Source organism: Orycteropus afer, unplaced genomic scaffold (genome assembly GCF_000298275.1).
Source record: "Orycteropus afer afer isolate SDZICR_OR568_19922 unplaced genomic scaffold, OryAfe1.0 scaffold00082, whole genome shotgun sequence".
NCBI lineage: Eukaryota > Metazoa > Chordata > Mammalia > Tubulidentata > Orycteropodidae > Orycteropus > Orycteropus afer.
The window spans coordinates 9,606,777-9,628,119 of record NW_006921669.1 but is presented as its reverse complement, the minus strand read 5'-3'; the positions used below and the strand labels follow the sequence as shown (position 1 = coordinate 9,628,119).

The 21,343-nt window shown below is 38.2% G+C and overlaps 1 protein-coding gene across 1 annotated transcript in view; it reads right to left on the bottom strand.

Annotated features, from left to right (window-relative positions):
• Positions 1-21,343, bottom strand: part of ATRNL1 (attractin like 1) — a 664,967-nt gene that overhangs the window by 504,720 nt on the left and 138,904 nt on the right. Inside the window, exons 11-12 of the mRNA XM_042781046.1 lie at positions 2,042-2,126; positions 835-1,043 (exon numbers count right to left, since the gene is read on the bottom strand). Coding sequence (XP_042636980.1) covers positions 835-1,043; positions 2,042-2,126 — 294 coding nt within the window. The remainder of the gene's footprint in view (positions 1-834; positions 1,044-2,041; positions 2,127-21,343) is intronic.

Below are 21,343 nucleotides of genomic sequence, written 5' to 3'. Positions count from 1 at the left end.
TAATATAAATTAGTAAATCTAAAAAACACATTTATTAATTATAGCATCAAAATGAGTAAATCTCCCACTCATTTAAAGGAAATTATTTCTTTTTTTTAGTTCAAATCATTCATAAATAAATTAATTAGATAATTACTAGTAAATTTTCGTAAGTCTTATTTATTCAAAATTTTTCTAAGGATTATAAAACTAGAACATTGGTCATTAAATTCTAGAAATATTTTTAATGTTATGGTCTGGCTTGGCAACAATTCAGGAAGAAAAAATACTAACAAATGCAGAAAAGATGACTTCATTTTATTTCTTAGAAGCACACAGTATTTCTTAAAAATGATGTACTTGAATGTATTTTTTTACTTTTATAGCAAAATAATTCATTCATATATAGAAAAAAGACTCATTTTATAAAATATTTTATACATTATGTACGCATATTTCAAAAAAATAATAGCTAATAAAAATATTAACACTAATTGTTTCTACATTCTTACATTAGATTTCCTAATCACCTATTTGAATTTCTAATTTCTGAAAGCTATTAAGGTAATAGGAGCTCTGGTAGCATAGTGTCTAAGGCACTTGACTGCTAACCAGAAGGCTGGTGGTTCAAACCCACCAGCCACTCCTTGGAAGGAAGGTTGGGCAATCCTACTTCCGTAGTGATACTGCCTCGGAAACCCAAGGAGGGGTCGCTATGAGTCCGACTCGACGGCAAATAACAACAACAACAACAACATTAAGGTAATTATCATAACCAAATGAAACCTTTCCACTTCTAATACAGTGTGAAAGTTTTCTGCCAAAGAGGAAAGAAAAAAAAAAAGAAAACCTTACCTGTTTTAGGAGGGCACTTTGCTCTGAGAATGTTATTAGTATTCCCAGATTCCCAAGATTCACAGTGATTTTTATTCCAAACACATTTTATCCCTGGGCCTGCATTTTTACAAAGCTCTTCATCTCGGAAAGCCTTGCAATTTGGAGGCTTATAAACAAGGATGTCATTAAGGAGTACACTAGAAAATCCCCCAAAGACATACATGGACCTGTTAAACACAAAACAAGGGTCTTAAATATATATATTTGTTAAAAAGTCTGTCTAATGTATTAGTTTTTTTTGAAAAGTAATATACATTTAAATATATATTTACATGATTTTTAAAAATTTACATCAGCACTGTTCTTCAAAATCATATTTCTAACATACAATATGAAGAGAAAAAAACAAATGAGAAGCCACAATAAGATTTCTTGAAGATTTTCCAGATTAAACATGAAATATTACATAGGACTTAATGGATTAAGAAAACATTAAGTCTTCAAAACGTCTTTATCACTAACATAATAAAGGAGAAGGAACAAAGATTAGAGACAACATTCTTTTGATCTGAAAAATAACCACTATTTTAATAAGGTGGGAGATGATTTTTTTAAGAAATAGACAATAACTATACATAGATAATAAAATACACTCTAGAATTGCTATCTTGGGTCATACTTTATGAATACGGAAAGAGAACGGATGGTGTTTTACTCTCTTCTTTTAAAATAAAACCCCATGATTTGGGTTTTATGTATCCCTACTGTGGACTACATTTTGGTAAAGATGAACTAGAGTAAAAATAAAAAAGTCGTTCTTTAACTAGTCTCTGAAAAAAGGAATGAAGGCAGGATGACTTCAAACAAGTACCTAACTTTCCCTTTCCTTCGACTATACACTACTCTCTTGTCTCTTGGCCCTTGTTGTCGTTATGTGCTGCCAGCATAATGACCCTGTAGGAAAGAGCAGAACTGTCCCATAGGGTTTCCAAGGCTGCAATCTTTACAGAAGTAAATTGCCCATTTCTCTCCTGTCCTTGGCCCTTAGACATATTTAAAACAAAAATGAATAAAATATGGTTAATGAATCAAAGTGTGGTCCACAGTACATATACATAAAATCCAGTGTCATTAAGCATAAACAATAGCTTTAAAAAGGATAACAGAACATATAATATGACTGATACCCCCGACCCTCTAGAAATGGCAAACATGCTTCTTTTACCCATTAATGACAACTGCAGAGTGTCCAAATCTGTTGACATCTCTATAAAGATTTGGTTTTGGTAATATTTTCCATTCATCACAAGCTAGAAAAAGGAAACAGAATAAAAAAGAAATAAAAGAGCAAATTAAGACAAATACTATAAAGTAATCATTGGCCAGATTTAAGATATAATACTTAAAAATCAAGCAGGAAAAATTAGTGTTTTGTTAATTTTCAATGACCTATAATTTAGTACCATGATTCAACTAGCATATTCCTTAAATAAAAATAACTTTTGCCTAAAATTCTCACAAATAATTCTAAGTTTATGGGAAAAAAAGTAATGAAATTAGGTCTACTTTATGTCAGAAGATAATTTCAGTAACATACCATTTTTGTTAAATAAACCAAATTTCCTGTAATAAAACCCATGAATACCAATACTGAATCAACTAGAAAGTTACACCAATGAAGAAAATTGTACATGTACAAATAAAGAAGTAAATGAATTACACAATATTCATTGAAAGAATACCTGAAAACAGAATCCTCAGAATAAACTATTATAATCATTTGAACAATCTGATAGTTCAAAAGCATAGTTTTCATTTTATAGATGAGAAGGATTTCAACTAAAAAAAATACTAGATAAAAAACGAAAAACAAATAATTCCTGAGCTGTATATAGACATGTAAAGTAAAATCATTAAGAAAAATGTTTATCATTTCAAGATAACCTAAAATAGACACACATACACAGAGTTTTGAGATTTTAAATAATTTAGTATTCAGTGAGTAGGGGTATTTGCAGGACAGTGTTTTAGATTTCAACATCATAGACCTGTCACATATAAAGAAAGGCTTTGATATTTAATATAAATAAACAGTATGGTATGCTTTTTAAAAACAAACAAAAGGAAAAGAAGGCACATCACTTTCAAGGAGGAATAAAACAACTAGAAAAAAAAACTCAACAAAGATACAGAAGAACTCAACAACACAATCAGGCAACTTGACCTCATAGACATATACAAAGCATGCCACCCAACAAAAGCACAATACACATTCTTCTCCAGTGTACATGGATCATCCTCTAGAACAGATCATATGTTAGGACACAAAACAAACCTCAAGAAATTCAAAAACACTGAAATGCTACAAAGCATCTTCTCAGATCAAAATGCTAAAAAATTAGAAATCAGTAATAGGAAGATCAAGCAAAAAAATATCAAATATGAAGAAACTGAATAACAGACGACTCAAAAACTACTGGGTAACAGAAGAAATAAAGTGTGAAATAAAAAAATTCCTAGAAACCAATGAGAATGAAGATATAACTTACCAAAACCTTTGAGACACAGAGAAAGTAGTACTCAGAGGTCAGTTTATAGCAACTAATGCACACATCAAAAAAGAGGAAAGAAACAAAATCAACACTTCACCTCAACAACTCCAACAATCAGAAAAGGAGTAACAAAAGTAACCTACAGCATCCAGAAATAAGGAAATAATAAGATCAGAGCAGAAATAAACAAAGCAGAAAACCAAAAAACAATAGACAAAGTCAACAAAACAAGGAATTGACAAACCACTGGCAAATTTAACAAAGGAAAACAAAGAAAAGATGCAACTAACATGAATAATAAATTAAATGGGTGACATCACAACAGAACAAACTGAAATAAAAAAGAACAGAACAGAATATTATGAAGAATTGTATTCCAATAGATTCAAGCACCTAGAAGAGAGGGACAAGTTTCTAGAAACACAAGGCCTACCTAAACTATCCTAGTCGGAGATGGAATACTTGAACAGACCCATAACAAAAGAAGAAATTGAGCACGTCATAAAGAAAAAAAAAATCTCCCTACAAAAAAACATCCTGCCCCAGATGGCTTCACTGGAGAATTAAGGGAAGAGCTGACACCTACACGACTCAAACTGTTCCAGAACACAGAAAATGATGGAATACTCCCAAATTCATTATATGAAGCAAGCATAACACTGATACCAAAAACAGAGAAAGACGCCACTAATAATGAAAACTACAGACCAATACCCTCATGAATACAGATGCAGAAATCTTCAACAAAATCCTAGACAACAGAATCCAACAACATACCAAAAACATACATCATGACCAACTGGGATTCATGATGGTCCAACATCAGAAAAACAATCAATGTAATCCACCACATAAACAAAACAAAAGAACCGTATGATCATATCAATCGACACAGAAAAGGCATGCCATAAAATCCAACACCCATTTCTGTTCAAAACCCTCAGCAAAATAGGGATAGAAGGGAAAATCCTCAACATAATAAAAGGCATATATGCAAAACCAACAGCCAACATTATTGTTAATGGAGAAAGACTCAAAGCATTCCCCTTGCAAACGGGAAGCAGACAAGGATGCCCTCTATCATCACTTCTATTTAACACTGTATTGGAAGTTCTAGCCAGGGCAATAAGGCAAGAAAGAGAAATGAAAGGCATCCAAACTGGCAAAGAAGAGGTAAAGCTATCTCTATTTGCAGAAGACATGATCCTATACATAGAAAACACAAGAGACCCAGCAAAAATTTACTGGAACTAATTGAAAGGTTCAGCAAAACGGCAGGATATAAGGTCAACATACAAAAATCAGTTGGATTCCTCTACATCAACAAGGAGCCCTCTGAAAAGGAAATAAGGAAAACAATACCATTTACAATAGCTACCAAAAAGATAAAACACTTAGGAATAAATCTACCAGCAACCTATACAAAGGAAACTACAAAACACTATTACAAGAAACTACAAGGGATCTATGTAAATGGAAGACTATGCCTTGTTCATGGATAGGAAGACTGAATATTGTGAAAATGTCAATACTACCCAAAGCAATCTACATATCTAAAGCAATCTTGATCCAGATACCATCAACATTTTTTAAGGACATGGAAAAAACAATCACTAATTTAGCTCTCTCGGAAGGAAGATGGGGCAATCTACTTCCATAGTGATACTGCCTCAGAAACCCAAGGAGGGGTCGCTATGAGACAGGTTCGACTCGACGGCACATACCAACCAACAACCCAATTTAGCTCTGGTGGTGCAGTGCCTAAGGCATTTGACTGCTAACCAGAAGGCTGGCGGTTGAAACCCACTTCTCAGAAGGAAGATTGGGCAATCTACTTCCATAGTGATACCACCTCAGAAACCCAAGCAGGGGTCGCTATGAGTCAGATCCGACTCCACGGCACTGAGTTTGGTTTGGTTTAATTTCATACGGAAAAGAAAGAGACCTCAGATAAGCAAAGCAGTGCCAAAGAAGAAAAACAAAGTAGGAGGTCTCACACTCCCAGATCTCAAAACCTACCATACAGCCACAGGAGTCACAGGGAGGGGAGAGGAGAAGAGATTTTTATAGTTGGGAATGGTAATCATGGCTGTGAAATCAAATGCACATTAACTGCTGAATGTAAAACAAATCTGCCTTGTAAATTTGGACCCAAAGTACAATAAAAAAATAATACTTATTATTTTTAGGTAACCATAATGACCCTTACAGAAGAAAATGATTTAAACAAAAATTTGTAAAAATTTAATGAATTATGTTTTCCTATTTAAGAAATTATGTCTATAACACTAATAATAAAATAATAGATTTGGTTTTACTTCACTACTCTTACTAATGAAAATCAAAAGAATTCCAAACCAACCAAATCCACTGCCATCCAGTGGATTCCAACTCACAGGCAACTCTTTAGGACAGAGTGGAACCATCCCATAGGGTTTCCAACACTGTAAATCTTTATGAAAGGAGATTGCTTCATCTTTCTCCTGCAGAGCAGCTGGTGGGTTGGAACTGCTGACCTTTTGGTTAGCAGCCAAATGCTTTAACCACTGTCCCCGCAAGAGTTCCTTTCAAAGGAACTTCAAACACCAAAATCATAGTTTAGAAAATGTGAGACTGAGAGCTATATAAACACATCTTGAGTTGTATTTCCAAAAGTGTGTTCTAAGAACACTAAGTCCTTAGTTTGTATTATCTCTATCTTTAGTTCACAACGTACATTTTCATATTAAAAATCTCAGAAGAGAGGGTACAAAGGTACAGCAGCCCTTTAACTTTATTTAACCCTGTGTTTTCCCCATAGGACCACTTTTCACAAAACACCTATTAATATCCCCAAGAGCCAATACCGTGAAGATCCCATTTTGAGAACCACTTTTACAGAAATTTACATATGAAGATTAGGTCTGATGATTTTACATGTCAACGTTCATTTAAGAAATGCGTATTACATGTACACACGATCATAAAACTTCCCAAGTGCTTCATCTGCACAACTCAAAACGGTCTCTGTAATAATGCAGAAAAGCTGATGAAGCAGGTATTACCCAATATTTGAAGGGAAGAATTAGAACCTAGGAAAAGTTAAGTGACTTGCCTAAGGCCTATCAAATTACATCTGTTTTTCCTTAATTTATGTTTATGAAAGTTTGATATTACGAAGGTATATGATAGGATTCTGTTAAGATTATTCCCATTTGGGAAAAAGAGTGGTCCTGTTCCTGGCACTGGTTTTGTAAAAGATGAGCTGTAACTGCAAAACACAGCTAAAGAGTCAAGAAAAACAGAGCTCAATCCTTCCACCCAACCCAAACCCAAACACACACACACACACACACACTCCCCTCAAGGACACTGACTTAGAAACAGTATTTCAACAACAGCCCTGCAGACAACTGAACATGCTTCAAGAAAATCAAACAGGAAAGAGAGTGAGTAAAACTTAAGAGTCTGAAAGCAGTCTGCCACAAAAAAAAAAATCTCCCAAGAGTAAGAATCGTCAAGGTCATTTTGAGACATGCGAAGTCAGAAAAGCAAAGGACCCAACGCCCCGAGCATAGCTAAAGCTAAAGTACGTATTTATACTGCCAGGCAGAAAAAGGGAAGGAGAGTGGATTTTCTAGACAGGAATTGTAGAAAGTGTCAGAAAGCCATAGAAGGAGTGAGTAAGAAAAAGACCTGAGATAATGGAGACCAGCATTAACTAAAACTTAGGCTTTTGAACGGTTTGTTCTAACTTCATGTCCCAACATCTCTGGGAAGACAGATGAAATTTTTTCAGCTCACACAAGAGTCTAAAGAAAAGTTAAAATACCGATGTCCCACTCCCCAGCTTTGTAAAAACCCGGTATTTTGCCATATATGACTCTGGGTTGGTTTTAAGAAAATAAAGCATTACAGATACTGGAGTCCCCTGTACTCTTCCCCTAATTTCAGCTGCTTTATTTCCGTCTCCTTTAAAAGCAACCACTGTCTCAAGTTTATTTATTTATGATACTCAGGATATACACATACTATTATTTTGTAGGCTGTAAAACCCTATATGCTATAAATGGTAAAATACCTTTTTCATTTAACCCTTGGAAATTTATGTATATATGTGGTACTATGTGTTCATTTTTACCATGTTATACTACTTCATTTTGTGATTACACCAAAACATACATTAAACTTAATGATCATTTGACCTTTTTTTCAGACTTTTGCTCTTACAAGCCATGTTGGTATGTTCACTGCTATATGCATCTTCAAGTCCACATACTTGAGTTTCACTAGGTAGATCCCCGAGAAGAAAATTACTAGGCTTAAGGAAGAGCCCTTCAATTTACTAGATTTTGCCCAATTTCTCCCCAAAGCAGTTGCACTGAGTTGCACTTACACTGGCAGTGCATGAGGGCTCCAGTGTTCCACATTCTCTCCAATCTGTGGCTCTGTCAGACGTTGTAACTGTTACCAATCTCATGAGATGTTTTATTTTGAATCTTCCCAATTACTGGAGAAGATCAAGCGTATTTTCATGAATATAGGACACTCGTTTTTACTCTTCTGTGGATTTACTGTTCAAATTTTTGGCCCATTTTTCTCACTTTTGATCTTTTTCTTAATAACTTAAAGAATTCTATTGTGTATTAGGGATACCAATCTTGTGTTAGTTACATGCTCACTGTATCTTCTCCCATGTTCTATGTTGTATTTCACAGTTGATGAAATCTTAATTTACTTAAAGCTTGTATTTTAACATGGCTTGTTTTCCTTACGACTTGTGCTTTTTACTGCCTGACCCAGGATTTAAAAGATAATCTCTCTGATCTTCTTCTAAAGGTTTTACAGTTTGGTTTTTACTATTTAATCTTCAATCCATTTGGAATTTATTTTTGCTTATGTTTTAGGGATCTAGTACAATGTTCAACACACATTCCCCTTCTCCTTCTTCAGGTACAGGGTGAAATTTTACATCCATACCCCTGGAAGTTGGGTGTGGTCACGTGACTTGTGTTCAGTGGAATGCAAGCAGCTGAAGTGACAGTACATGGCACCATGTAAACGCCAGTGAAAGATAAGGAAATACTCTGTTACTCTTTCCTCAGGTAAAGTAGAGACCATGCCCTCTGTCAGCCTGGGTCCCTGAGTGACAGACAACAAGGGCAAATCTGCCCCGTCAACAACACTGGATATGGATCATAAGCGACAAATAAACTTCATTAGTGATACCAAAAAAAAAAAAAAAACATTGCCATTTAGTCGATTCTGTCTCATAGATCCCTATAGGACAGAGTAGACCTGGGCCCTAGAGTTTCCAAGGCTAGAAATCTTTACACAAGAAGATTGCTTCATCTTTCTCGAGGAACAGTTGGTGGGTTCAAATTGTTGACCTTCTGGTTATCAGTCGAATGCTTTAACCACTGTGCCACCAGAGCTCCTTTTAATAAACAACAGGACTCTAAAATTTGAGGATTTTTGGTGCTCTCAGATCACCATTCCAGGAACGATTTATTGTCCAAGATGCTGGGAGTGCTATCACCAAGCAATTGTCAGCTGCAAGCTGCTTCAGGAATTGCCTCATCAGTAAAAACCCCTTCACTCAAGATCACATGCTTCCAAAGATGACCGACATGCAATAATTGATCATTGTAGAGATATAAAGGTCTGGCCATGTCAACCCAACATGGGACTACTCTGAGAGCATCCATCATATAAGAGGCACTAAATAACCAAGTAAACAAATGTCTCAGACAGCTGACCTTAGCCAGTGTCTCTCACGTTGTTGTTGTTGTTGTTGTTGTTGTTGTTACGTGCCGTCGAGTCGGACCTGACTCATAGTGACCCCTCCTTGAGTTTCCGAGGCAGTATCACTACAGAAGTAGATTGCCCTGCCTTCCTTCCAAGGAGTGGCTGGTGGGTTTGAACCGCCAGCCTTCTGGTTAGCAGTCAAGTGCCTTAGGCACTATGCTACCAGAGCTCCCAGTGTCTCTCGCAGGCCTCCTCAATGCTAGCACAAGGGGAGCATGATGGCAGAGATGGAAGCTATTCACAAGCCCAACAGCATGGACTCCTTCATAACAAAGTTATCTAGCTACTACTGCCACCAAATGCCCAATCTGAAAGCAAGAGATCAATGTTGATACTCTGATATGATAATTCCCCAAAAGACCAACTGGATGCTAGGTGGCAAGATGACTACATTGAGTTCCTTTCATCCTGTAATGGCCAACATTACAGCAAGAATAGATAGATATTCTGGTTCTTTTTTTGTTTTACCTCCCCATAGCATTTTTAATCAGCACCACTATCTGAGGAACTACAGAATGTCTGGACAAACAGCAAGGGATGCCACATAATCAGAAGACCTACTTTATAGCAAAGGAGGTACAGGAATGGACCATGACCATGGGACCTGCTGGAAACCGTACCACAAAAGCTGACAGAGCTTTGGACAGATATAGCTGAAGCACCAGAATACAGGATACACTTTAAATAAAAACCCTTTAAATGGTACTGTGTCCCCAGTAGGAAGAATAACTAGGTCTAGGAACCAACGGGGAAAGTCACTCCTAGCTAGAGTCCCCAAAAGAGAAACGCTTCTGTCAAGGGACCTAGCAATGGCCAGGATTTTTCATTTAAATGAGAGACAACTCTTGAGGGGCCATTTCCACTCCACAGTTCCCCGTGGAGTTGGCTAAGGCTGTTAAATCTGCATTAAAGCTTGACCCCTTCCTCTGCCCAATTCTGCTTCTTCCAACTCCCTTCCACAGATATTGACCTGAACACTAAACTGTCTCAAGATTTGCTTTCCAGAGAACCCAAATTGTGACAGTGTTTGTTACTGCAGCATAACCTAACCTACCATGACTGATACAATATAGTAAATGTAAATTTTCCTCTGCAGTCTCTTAGAAGAGCAAATTGTTTTCACTCACAAAATTGTTAGAAAGAGTATAATTTAACCTGCAAGCTTACGAAAAGCTAGTTTAAGGTAAGCAATTACTGCAGCTAGAGATAGATTACACGCTTGTTAATACAACTAATACTACTTGCCCACCTGAAAGGTCTTTTCTATAGAATAGGAAGAGAAATAAGGAGCAGTTGTAACAAATAAGATTTCCATTTATCTCTTCCAGCTTCTGCATTAACTACTGAACAGAATGTTGAGCTAGATAAACCCTGCTGAACTCAGAAACTGAGTTTTCACTTTTTTTTATCAGAATTCTCTGTAATAGATCGGTTTTCCTATAAGATGCAGAAGTTATCAAATGTCTTAAAGTTCAATACTACATTAATGTAACTTGTTTACATGTAGTCTATTCTTATACTTACATTATAAAGTCTCTTACATTATTAATTTGTCTGACTGAAATCTATTATATTTCTTGCCAAGAACAAAATATATTTCAAGAGCACTCAAGCCATTATCATTTCATGAACAGTTCAAAGCTAGACAAGTTAAAGCAAATTCCACATGGTGAATGGCATCATGAAAACTGACAGAAGCGCACCATTCCATACCAAGGGAAAAGCCACGCAAGAATAAAAACCAAAGTGAAAAACACTCCCTGCAACACAGATAAAAGACTTGTCCTACAAGGGACTAAACATGAATTTGCAAACTGCACACTCATATATCCAAGTAGTACAGGCGGAAAATGTATGCTCATTGGGTAATTTTTCTACAAATATTCATACTTTTCCATGAAAACATGCATCTGTGATGCTTATAGGATACACTTAAAAGATTCTTTTAATATCCCACTTAAAATACAAGTTCATAAGTCAATCTTCATTGAATAGTTGAAATATGCTAGGAAAAAAACATATGCAGGCTATATTTTAAGACTCAAAACTGGATGTTGTTGTTGTTGTCATGTGCCGTTGAGTTGGCCCCGACTCCTAGCGACCCCTTCTTGGGTTTCCAAGGCAGTATCACTACGGAAGTAGAATTGCCCAACCTTCCTTCCGAGGAGTGGCTGGTGGATTTGAACCGCCAGCCTTCTGGTTAGCAGTCAAGTGCTTTAGCCACTATGCTACCAGAGCTCCTCAAAACTGGATAGATAAAGAAAAACATAAATTAACAATTTTGGTATTTTTATAATGTTGTTGTTGTTGTTATTGTTGTTATGTGCCATCAAGTCGGACCTGACTCATAGCAACCTCTCCTTGGGTTTCCGAGGCAGTATCACTACAGAAGTAGATTGCCTCATCTTCCTTCTGAGGAGTGGCTGGTGGGTTTGAACCGCCAGCCTTCTAGTTAGCAGTCAAGTGCCTTAGGCACTACACTACCAGAGCTCCCATTTTTATAATAGGATACCAAATTTCTAGATGCTGCCAAAAATCTTTTCTATCTGCTCCTTAAACGATGTTTCACTGGGGTTATTTATTCCCTTGGTCAAAATTTCTCTGATTATTCTATAATGTACACTATTTCTGTAGGTTATCTCACTCATGCCCACAGCTCCTCTCAGGATTTTATTTTGGCTGCTAACCAGAAGGTTGGCAGTGCAAGCCCACCAGCCACCCCACAGGAGAAAGATGAGGCAGTCTGCTTCTGTAAAGATTTACAGCCTTGGAAACCCTATGGGGTGGTTCCACTCTGTCCTATAGGATCCTTATGAGTTGAGAATCAACTCGATGGCAGTGAGATATTTTAGAAAGCCCAAGGAGCTAAGTGAGTCAGGGGGTTGCCCAGGGCTGAGGCACTACACCCAAGGGAGCAAACAAAGTCAAACTGAGGGCATCCTACTCAGCGAGCTAGAGCAGTAGCTGATTTTACAGATTGTTTGTCAAGACAAGAAGCACTTAAAACAATCAGAAGGACAGTGTCAGCAGATACCAGAGAAAGGGAGTTAATGACCTCAGGTAGAGATGGTTCCTGAAGTGCGACATGTGAACAGGCTTTCTTTATTTAAAGATCATGGATAGTTCCCAAACCATATTTTCATTCTTGATATCTCTTCCAAGTATAAGATCCACACATTCTATTGCCCACCAGACATGACTAAATATTTTGTTTTGCTTTTAACTGTTACTCACAGACATGGGACCACGTTCATCTTGCAACTTACTTTTTTCACATAACACCATAGCTTATGCAAGTACACATCGAAAGCTTCTTCAGTCTCTGTAACTCTTCCATAATAATCTATAAATCAAGGTATTCTTCTTCTTCTCATAGAACCAGTTCACTTCAATTAAAAGCTTACTTTTCTTCATTTAATTATCCCTTCCCTTTCTTCAATCACTATGAAATCCATTGCTAAATATTATGATATTAATATTTGTAATGTCTAGAAAAGTTTCAAAAATAATAAATCTGTAAGAAAAAAAGGTACTCGTTAAATAATTTCATTCACAACCCTAAAATATGTTTTATGGCAGGTGTAGGGTCAGTGTGATTGCCAGACCCACACCCCCTGGCTCTCACCTCTGCTTACTACAAACACCTGCACAGTTGCACACTTGGCCCATGGGCAGGCCAGGCTGAAAGGGTTAGAGAATTAAGATCTGCAGAATCAGCTCTGACAGAGTTGGTACATAAACACTTGAGCTTCTGCTGTGTTAGAGAAACACTGAGAAAAGTTCTACGCTGCCTCCAAGTTCCTCCAAGTTCCTCACTGACTTTGACCTCCACTTGCCCATAGTGGTAGCATGCTTAATAATCTGCTCTCTAACTGGTTTCCCTCATTTTCCACTTTCAGCTTGCCACCCCTCCCACCACTAGTGTTCCCTGGGATTCCCTCTCAAATAAACTATCTGTACTTTTGTCAGCGATTCTGAAGAAATCCAACCTAAAACTGCATCTTAATCAGCCAAAACATGATTAAAATTTAGCAGGAGAATAACAAAATTATTCTCCAATTTTTTTTTTGCAAAATAAATAGCTTGGCTGGTGGGTTTGAACCACCAGCCTTCTGGTTAGCAGTCAAGTGCCTTAAGCACTATGCTACCAGAGCTCCCATTGAAAAGCTAGGCTACTATAAACAGAATTAAAGTCTAAAATAAGTTCAAAACAGCAAAAACAAAATTTTTAGTCACATCCATATCATCCACAATAGAGTTTACAAACCCAACCCAACAACTCCAAACAGCATGTTAAAATTTCTATCAAGACCTATCATGTAATATATATGATATCCAAGACCATATTGTTGCATGATTTTCATAGAAATAATCAATACCATATGCCACACTCTTGAATCTCCTTTCCCATTCTGAGAATATGAAAGGGTCAAGAGACTGAAAAAGAGAATTTTGTGAAAAGGATGTATTTGGAAAGAGCTATGCTATGAGCCCCCCAGAAAGAAATATGAGAGGTGCTCCCTTCTTTACCTCAGGTCTGGTGAGGGGGGTTCCAATGAACTACTCAGAGAACTTTGAAATGCATGTCCCTGAAGCTGTAGGACACCATGGGATGGAGTCTGACTCCCACCCAGGATATCTAGAGGGAAAAAGAAGAGCCAACTGCTTTAGTGGCATAGCAGGGAGAGTGCTTCATATCAAGAATGGTCTGTACTTCCATGATTCCCTAAGATAAACAATGCATGAATGTGAACTTCACATGTGGGCCACATGGGATAGAGCCTGTATGCAATAACCTCAGATTGTGCTCAAGAGGACTATGTGGATATCCAAGGACTCAACAGAAAAATGGTGGGTGGGCTACCAGATACCAATTAATGATCAAAACCCTGAAGGTGATTTAGAATTACATTGAATTAAACCTTCTAATTAGCAAATTGAGATAATTTCCTGATAGCCTATTTCCTATGTCCTTAGAAGATAGTATGAGGGACTCTCATCCTGTCCTTGGAGTAAGGAAGAAAATCTTAAAGACACCCCAAAAATGCTAAATATAAAAGACTGAAAAAGTCAACTACATTATAATTTAAAATGTATGCTTACCAGAAGATACATTAAAGAAAACAAAAAGGCAAAACATTAATAGGGAAATATCTGCAACACATTTAACCAAAACAAGATTAATATCAAGAATACGTAAGACATTCAAATTTATTCCAAATAAACAACCTATCAAAATCGCTTTCCCCCTTCCACAGTAATATAATTTCAGTTGTGCACCTGCCCAAATAGCTAAAAGTCACATCACCAATTCTGCTATGGAGCTGACCAAAGCCAAATGACAAAACTCTTATAATGGGAATTCGAGCAGAAGTGATGCACGCGGCATCTGCCTCATTTACTCAAAAGAAAATTGCTACTCTAGGCTTAAAGCCCTTCTCCTTTTTATGAGCTAGAACACAGATGTGTCTGCCACCCAACTCTGAATACACAGATAAGGACAATGTCCTAGGGAATGGCAAAGCAACATTACAGAAGGAACTGGGACCCCTGAGAGATGACAAGCAAGCTACACTGGCAACTTGGGCCACTTACCTTGGAACCATTACATGACAGGGAAAAAAAAACTGTTCTGTGTTCTTAATATGCTGTGTTAATTTTTAGTTCTCTGCTGCAATACACAATGGAAAAAATCAACATAATACATTAACGGGTGTTTCAAAAAAGGGGAAGCATATATGGCTAAGAGTCATAGGAAGAAATGCTTACCCTCTCTACAATTCAAAAATGCAAATGAAGACCACAAGAAGACAGCATTTTACACTCATCAGACTGGGAAAAGTTAAGAACTCTTAAAATACCAAGTGTGGGAGAGGATGTGAATTAACGGGATAGACTGTATATGGTACTGGGAGCATGAACTGAAAAAAGCACAGCGCAGACAGGAGGAGGGGAAGATAAGGCCACACAGGTAGATTTAAGTCACTGGACCAGCACTTACATGGATAGTTCATTGCATCATATATAACGTTATTATGTTATGTTTGTTATGCTGTGCTATGTTGCATTGCTATGTTAGATATGAGCATTCATTATATTATGAATTATCATGCTTAAATAAATTATAAATAAGTAATGTTGTTGTTGTTGTTGTTGTTGTTATGTGCTGTCGAGTCAAACCCGACTCATAGCGACCCCTCCTTGGGTTTCCAAGGCAGTATCACTACGGAAGTAGGATTGCCCAACCTTTCTTCTGAGGAGTGGCTGGTGGGTTTGAACTGCCAGCCGTCTGGTTAGCAGGCAAGTGTCTTAGCCACTATGCTACCAGAGCTCCCAATAAATAAGTAATACTATATGTAAATAAATACTATAAAAGCTGTGTAGAAGTAGTCATGGCTAACACACTTCTGGGCGCACACACTTGCATGAGTTTCGTGTACACGGCCAGCCCTGTGGCTCTGCAGCTCAGGACGGTACCCAAGGCTGACAGATAAACAGTTTTCTGAGAAACCAGTGGGATCAAGAATTTTTGTTGCCTAATGATGACTTGGGGAGCTCAGGTAGCATAGTGGCAAAGGCACTTGACTGCTCACCAGAAGGCTAGCGGTTCAAACCCACCAGCCACTCCTCGGAAGGAAGGTTGGGCAATCCTACTTCCGTAGTGATACTGCCTCGGAAACCCAAGGAGGGGTCGCTATGAGTCGGGGCCGACTCGACGGCACACAACAACGATGATGACGGCACATAACAAAAGCAACAACAACGTTAATCAAAGGAGCTCTGGTAGCACAGTGGCTAAGTGCTCGAGTACTGGCTGAAAGTGGATCACACAAACATCCCCCTCAAGGGGCTGACAGGAGACTGAGTAACACATAGGGACAGCATCTAACACAGTGCCTAGCATACAGCAGTTGCTCAATCAATATTCCCTACCACAATTTAAAAATGAAAAAAAAAAAAAGAGAAGCCCTGGTGATGCAGCAGTTATATGCTTGGCTGTCAACCAAAAGTCAGTGGTTTGAATCCACCAGCCATGCTCCCCAGGAGAAATACGTGGCAGTCTGGTTCAATAAAGATTTACAGCATGGAGATCCTATGAGGCAGTTCTACTCTGTCCTATAGGGTCGCTGTGAGTCAGAATCAACTCAGTGGCAACAGGTTTGGTTGGTTTAATGTTGATCAAAGCAATCCCCAGGTGTTGCAAATGTTTAACACACTCAGCTGCTAACTGAAAGGTTAGAGGTTTGAGTCCAGCCAGGGCACCACAGAACGGCCTGGTGATCTTCTGCTGTAAAGATGATTATTGTTGTGTGCCCCTGAGTTGACTCTGACTCCTAAGTGCCCTCATATGACAGGGCAGAACTGCCCCTTAGGATTTTCTAGGCTGTAATCTCTCTGGGAGATCCCCAGGTCTTTTTTTCCTAAAGAGGCACTGGTGAGTTAACCTGTCTGCCAGGCTTTCGGTTAGCAGCCAAGTGCTCAACCATTGCACAACCAGGGCTCCTTCTCATCAAGACTTCAGCCAAGAAAACCCCATGGAGCAGTTCTGCTCTGTAATACGTGGAGTCACCACAGGTCGGAACGGACTTCACAGGAACATGCTTGGTTGGGTATTTTTTATATATGTACACATATGTATCATGGAACAGGGCTGGACAAAATCACGTATGTTATGTTTCGTAAACTAGTTAGGTGATCTTAAAGGGCATATCCAAGTACAATGCTGCTGTACTATAAAATGGTAACTACACACATTATTATACATACATTACCAATTAAAATAGTATTAACATTTCAAATATCAAGTTACTTTTCAGTTTAGTTTACCTACTCTGTTTTCAAATAATTACCTACCAAAAAAATTAATGTTATCAGTAAAACCGTCATGTTCCAGAAGTATCAAGAAGTCTATTATTAGGAGCTCTGGCGGCGTAGTGCCTAACGCATTTGACCACTAACCAGAAGGCTGGTAGTTCAACCCCCCCAGCCACTCCTCAGAAGGAAAGTTGGGCAACCTACGTCAGTAGTGATACTGCCTCAGAAGCCCAAGGAGGGGTCGCTATGAGTCAAAATCAACTCGAGGGCAGTGAGTTTGGTTTTTTGTTTGGTTTCTATATTATCAATTCAATCTGATTTGAAGTTTCAGCTGACTTTAAACATACCTCCCACCTTCTTCTGAACTAATCTTATCCAGGAAATTACATTTGCATGTTTCTCTTATCTTCCTAGGAGTTCTGGTGGCATAGTGCCTAAGGTATTGGACTGCTAACCAGAAGGCTGGTGGGTTTGAACCACCAGAAGGAACTCCCCAGAAGGAACACACTGCTGTTGAGTCAGATCCAACTCACAGCGGCCCCTCCTTGGGTTTCCGAAGTAGTATCACTATAGAACTAGATTGCCCAACCTTCCTTCCAAGGAGTGGCTGGTGGGCTTGAACCACCAGCCTTCTGGTTAGCAGTCAAACACCTTAGGCACTATGCCACCAAAGATGGGGCAACCTACTTCTGTAGTGATACTGCCTCGGAAACCCAACGAAGGGTCAGTATGAGTTGGATCCAACTGGACAGCAATGAATTTGGTTTTTGTTCGTTTTTTATTATCTTCCTGAAGAAAAAGCTATCAAAGGATCTCTAGTTGTCTTTCACCCTGTTTCAGAATTGCATACGTTCTCCTAAACTTACCTAAGAAACTTTCTTAGTGAAGAATGATCACCATTTGTAATTCTATGCTGGACCTCTTGAAAAGGCTGAAATAGTTACTCTTATTCTGAAATGTTGTTGTTGTTGTTATTTGCCATCGAGTCAGACTGGACTCGTAGCGACCCCACCTTGGGTTTCCGAGGCAGAATCACAATGGAAGTAGATTGCCCAACCTTCCTTCCAAGGAGTGGCTGGTGGGTTTGAACCTCCAGCCTTCTGGTTAGCAGTTGAGTGCCTTAGGCACTGTGTTACCAGGGCTCCTTATTCGGAAATAGTGGCTCAAAATTCACTACAATGTTAAGATATATTTCGATTCATTGAAAGCTCTCACTTGTAAATGTTGAAATCCTAAGTCAAACCACTTAGTGACATTTATAATATGTTAAGAACAAACAAACAAAAGTAACTAATTCCTTTTTTCTTATTGACTGTAGAAAACTAACATTTATGACATTTACTTTCTACAACCAAATAGTTTTAAAGATAAGTATATCCAATAAATGAGATCCACTCAGTGAGCCATAGTTTTCCACTAATCTTTGTTGTTGTGTGCTATCTAACCCTCCCACTGCCATCGAGTGGATTCCAACTCATAGAGACCTCCACTGGGTTTCCAAGGCAGTAAAGCTTTACGGAAACAGATTGCTTCACCTTCCTCCTCCAGAGCAGCTAGTGGGTATGGACTGTTGACCTTCTGGTTAGCAGCCAAAGGCCTTAACCACTGCACTGCCAGAGCTCTTTATGTATTATCTACTTGATTACAATTCATAGTGACCCCATGTGACAGAGCAGAATTGCCCCACAGAGTTTTCTAGGCTGTCATCTTTACGGAAGTAAATCACCAGAACTTTCTCTCACACAGATGCCGGTGGGTTCAAACTATCTACCTTTTAATTAACAGCCAAGCAGTTAACCACTACGCCACTCAATAAGGCTCCTTATTGAATCTTCAGCCTTATTATTTACTAGAAGGCTATCTTTACCACAGAGATCTTTTTAACCTTGAATATAGCTACTCTGCAAAAGCAGTAACACTTATAATAAAAATATACCTGTTCAGATTCTTAAAATCTGACTTCAAGCTAGACTTACAAACTAGAACATCAACAGATCACAGTACATGTTATACACAACTCAGTCTCCTCCACAAGCCCTACCTTCTTCACTTGCACATGAGTCATTTTTTAAACTACAGATGCTCAGTGCCTAATCTCAGAGAATTCGATTTTCTGAGTGTTTTCCTTATAACCTTCAAAGGGGATGCCAAGGTGCAGCAATGTATAAAAAAGATCATCCTCATATGCTTTCTATAGCTATCATGGATAAAAGAATGAGAACTGTGAAGGCACAAATTCATGATATCTGTTATTTAAATATACTAAGGCAATTTAAGGCTGAAATAGTACATTATACAACAATGAAAAATTAGGATTGGCACAAATATTCCTACCTGCTTAAACATCAAATAACACAAACCATCAGCTAAATCTTCAGGTACATTCCAGTTCATAAATCTGCGTATGAATTCTAGTATACTATACACTAAAAGTGTAACATGGTATTTTTTTTCAAAAAAGATCTATTTTCTAGTTGGTTCACTCTCCCATGGTTGTATTTTATTTCCATAAAAAATACATCCTAAAGAAAAAAAAAATCATTTTGAAAGAAATTTTCTGAAATATTAAAAATATGGAAAATCCTTTTTCCCTCAGAAACAGTCCAACGTTTGATGTTACCAACCCAGGAAGATAAATACAGATGGTTTAGGGGAACTTTCAATGGGAATTACATAAAAATAACCAAATGCTATAAAACAAAACACTTTTTTTTTTTTCTGTCTGGGTGAATTAAATAAAACTCTATGTCCTTGAGAGATGGATTCCAAGACGGTGGAATAGGCAGAAAGACAGCACAGACCGTCTTCAACAAAGAAAAGGAGAACCAATTAACACAGACACAGAAGATAATCCTGGACCCCTGAGCCTTGAAGAGAAGGATATAGAAGTGGACTAAACCCCAACTAGCAGAAGAATTTGTGTGAAAATACCAGAAAAGGAGACATACGGAGCTGCAGTCTGGCAGCGATCCTGACGGCACAGACAGCTTGGAGATTCCCGAGTGATGGGAGGACCTAAGAATGAACCTAAAAATCAGTGCTGCTAGCCAGAGACTGCACAGAGGACTGCTCTGGTGGCTGTGGAATACAAGGGGAAGCAGTGGTGAAGAGGAAGATGGGCTGAGTTGTGGACTATTGTCGATCCGGAGGGTGCCACTATTTTGAATGTTTACAAGCGGCTTGACCATTTTGGATATTTAAAGAGACAGCAGTATGCCAGATTCCAGGGGCTTAAGAACAGGTTCTGCTTGACAATAACCCCAAGGACACTCCAGACACATACGACTGAAAAGGTGTGACATTCCTCTTGCTACTCTTATACCCCAAACCCACTTGGTGAACGTAGGTACGGCCATCCCCCACTCCCACCCACCTTCTGGGCCCGCAGGAACTCCATCCCAGTCTGTGGGCTCAGACAGAGCCTTGGTGCCCTGCCCTGCACTCCACCAATTTTTTTCTTTTTCTTTTTGTCTTTTTCTGGTGTTTAGTTTGCTTGTATTTGTCTGTTTTAAAAGTACTATTATTAATAATACTTTTGTCCTTTTTACTATTATTCTTTATTCTTGCCCTCCTAGGTCCTAGTTAACAGTTTTTTTTCTTTTCTCTATTCCTGGTTAAATTTTTCCCCCCATTTTTTCTCATGGCTAACACGATTCCTTGTTTCTCTTTTTGCATTTTTCCCATTTTTTTCTTCATTATTCTCCTTCTCTACCTCTTTTACCTTAGTGCCCTATCCCCAGATATTGCAGGTTTTCTTGTATTTTTCTTCTTCATTTTTCCCTTTTTTCTGTTGTTGGTTACTATTCCTGTGTGATTACACGGTGTATTTTTTGTCCATGTGCTTTTAGTTTTTTGATGGTTATTCAGTCATAATTTTTGTCTACCTAAGTGGGAGACAGCAACAGTCCCCAAAAGATACAACTACACCCACACCTCCTGCAATGTCACTTACTGAGCGAGAGCCACCACCTCCTTCTCCACCAACAGGCCAATGATAAAAAAACACCAAGAAGAGCCTGAATCACCCTTGGCTGCTCTTCACAAACAGCTAACAGAGATCTAAATACAACACCACGATGTCTCAGAGACAATAGACCATCACAGTCCACACAAAGAAGCAGGATAAAGTGGTAGAAACAAGGGAGCAGGATACAGACACAGTACACATCCTTGAGGAAGAAGCAACATTGAAACTCACTGGTAAGGAATTAAAAAGAATTATATTTAGGTATCGTCAAAGGATTGAGAGACAGACCAAAGAAAACACAGAAAAAACCTTACAAGAATTCTGGAAGAAAATACAAGAACAAAATGACAAAATAAATGAAAAATTAGAAATGATTCTAAATCTACAGACAGAAATCCAGAAGATT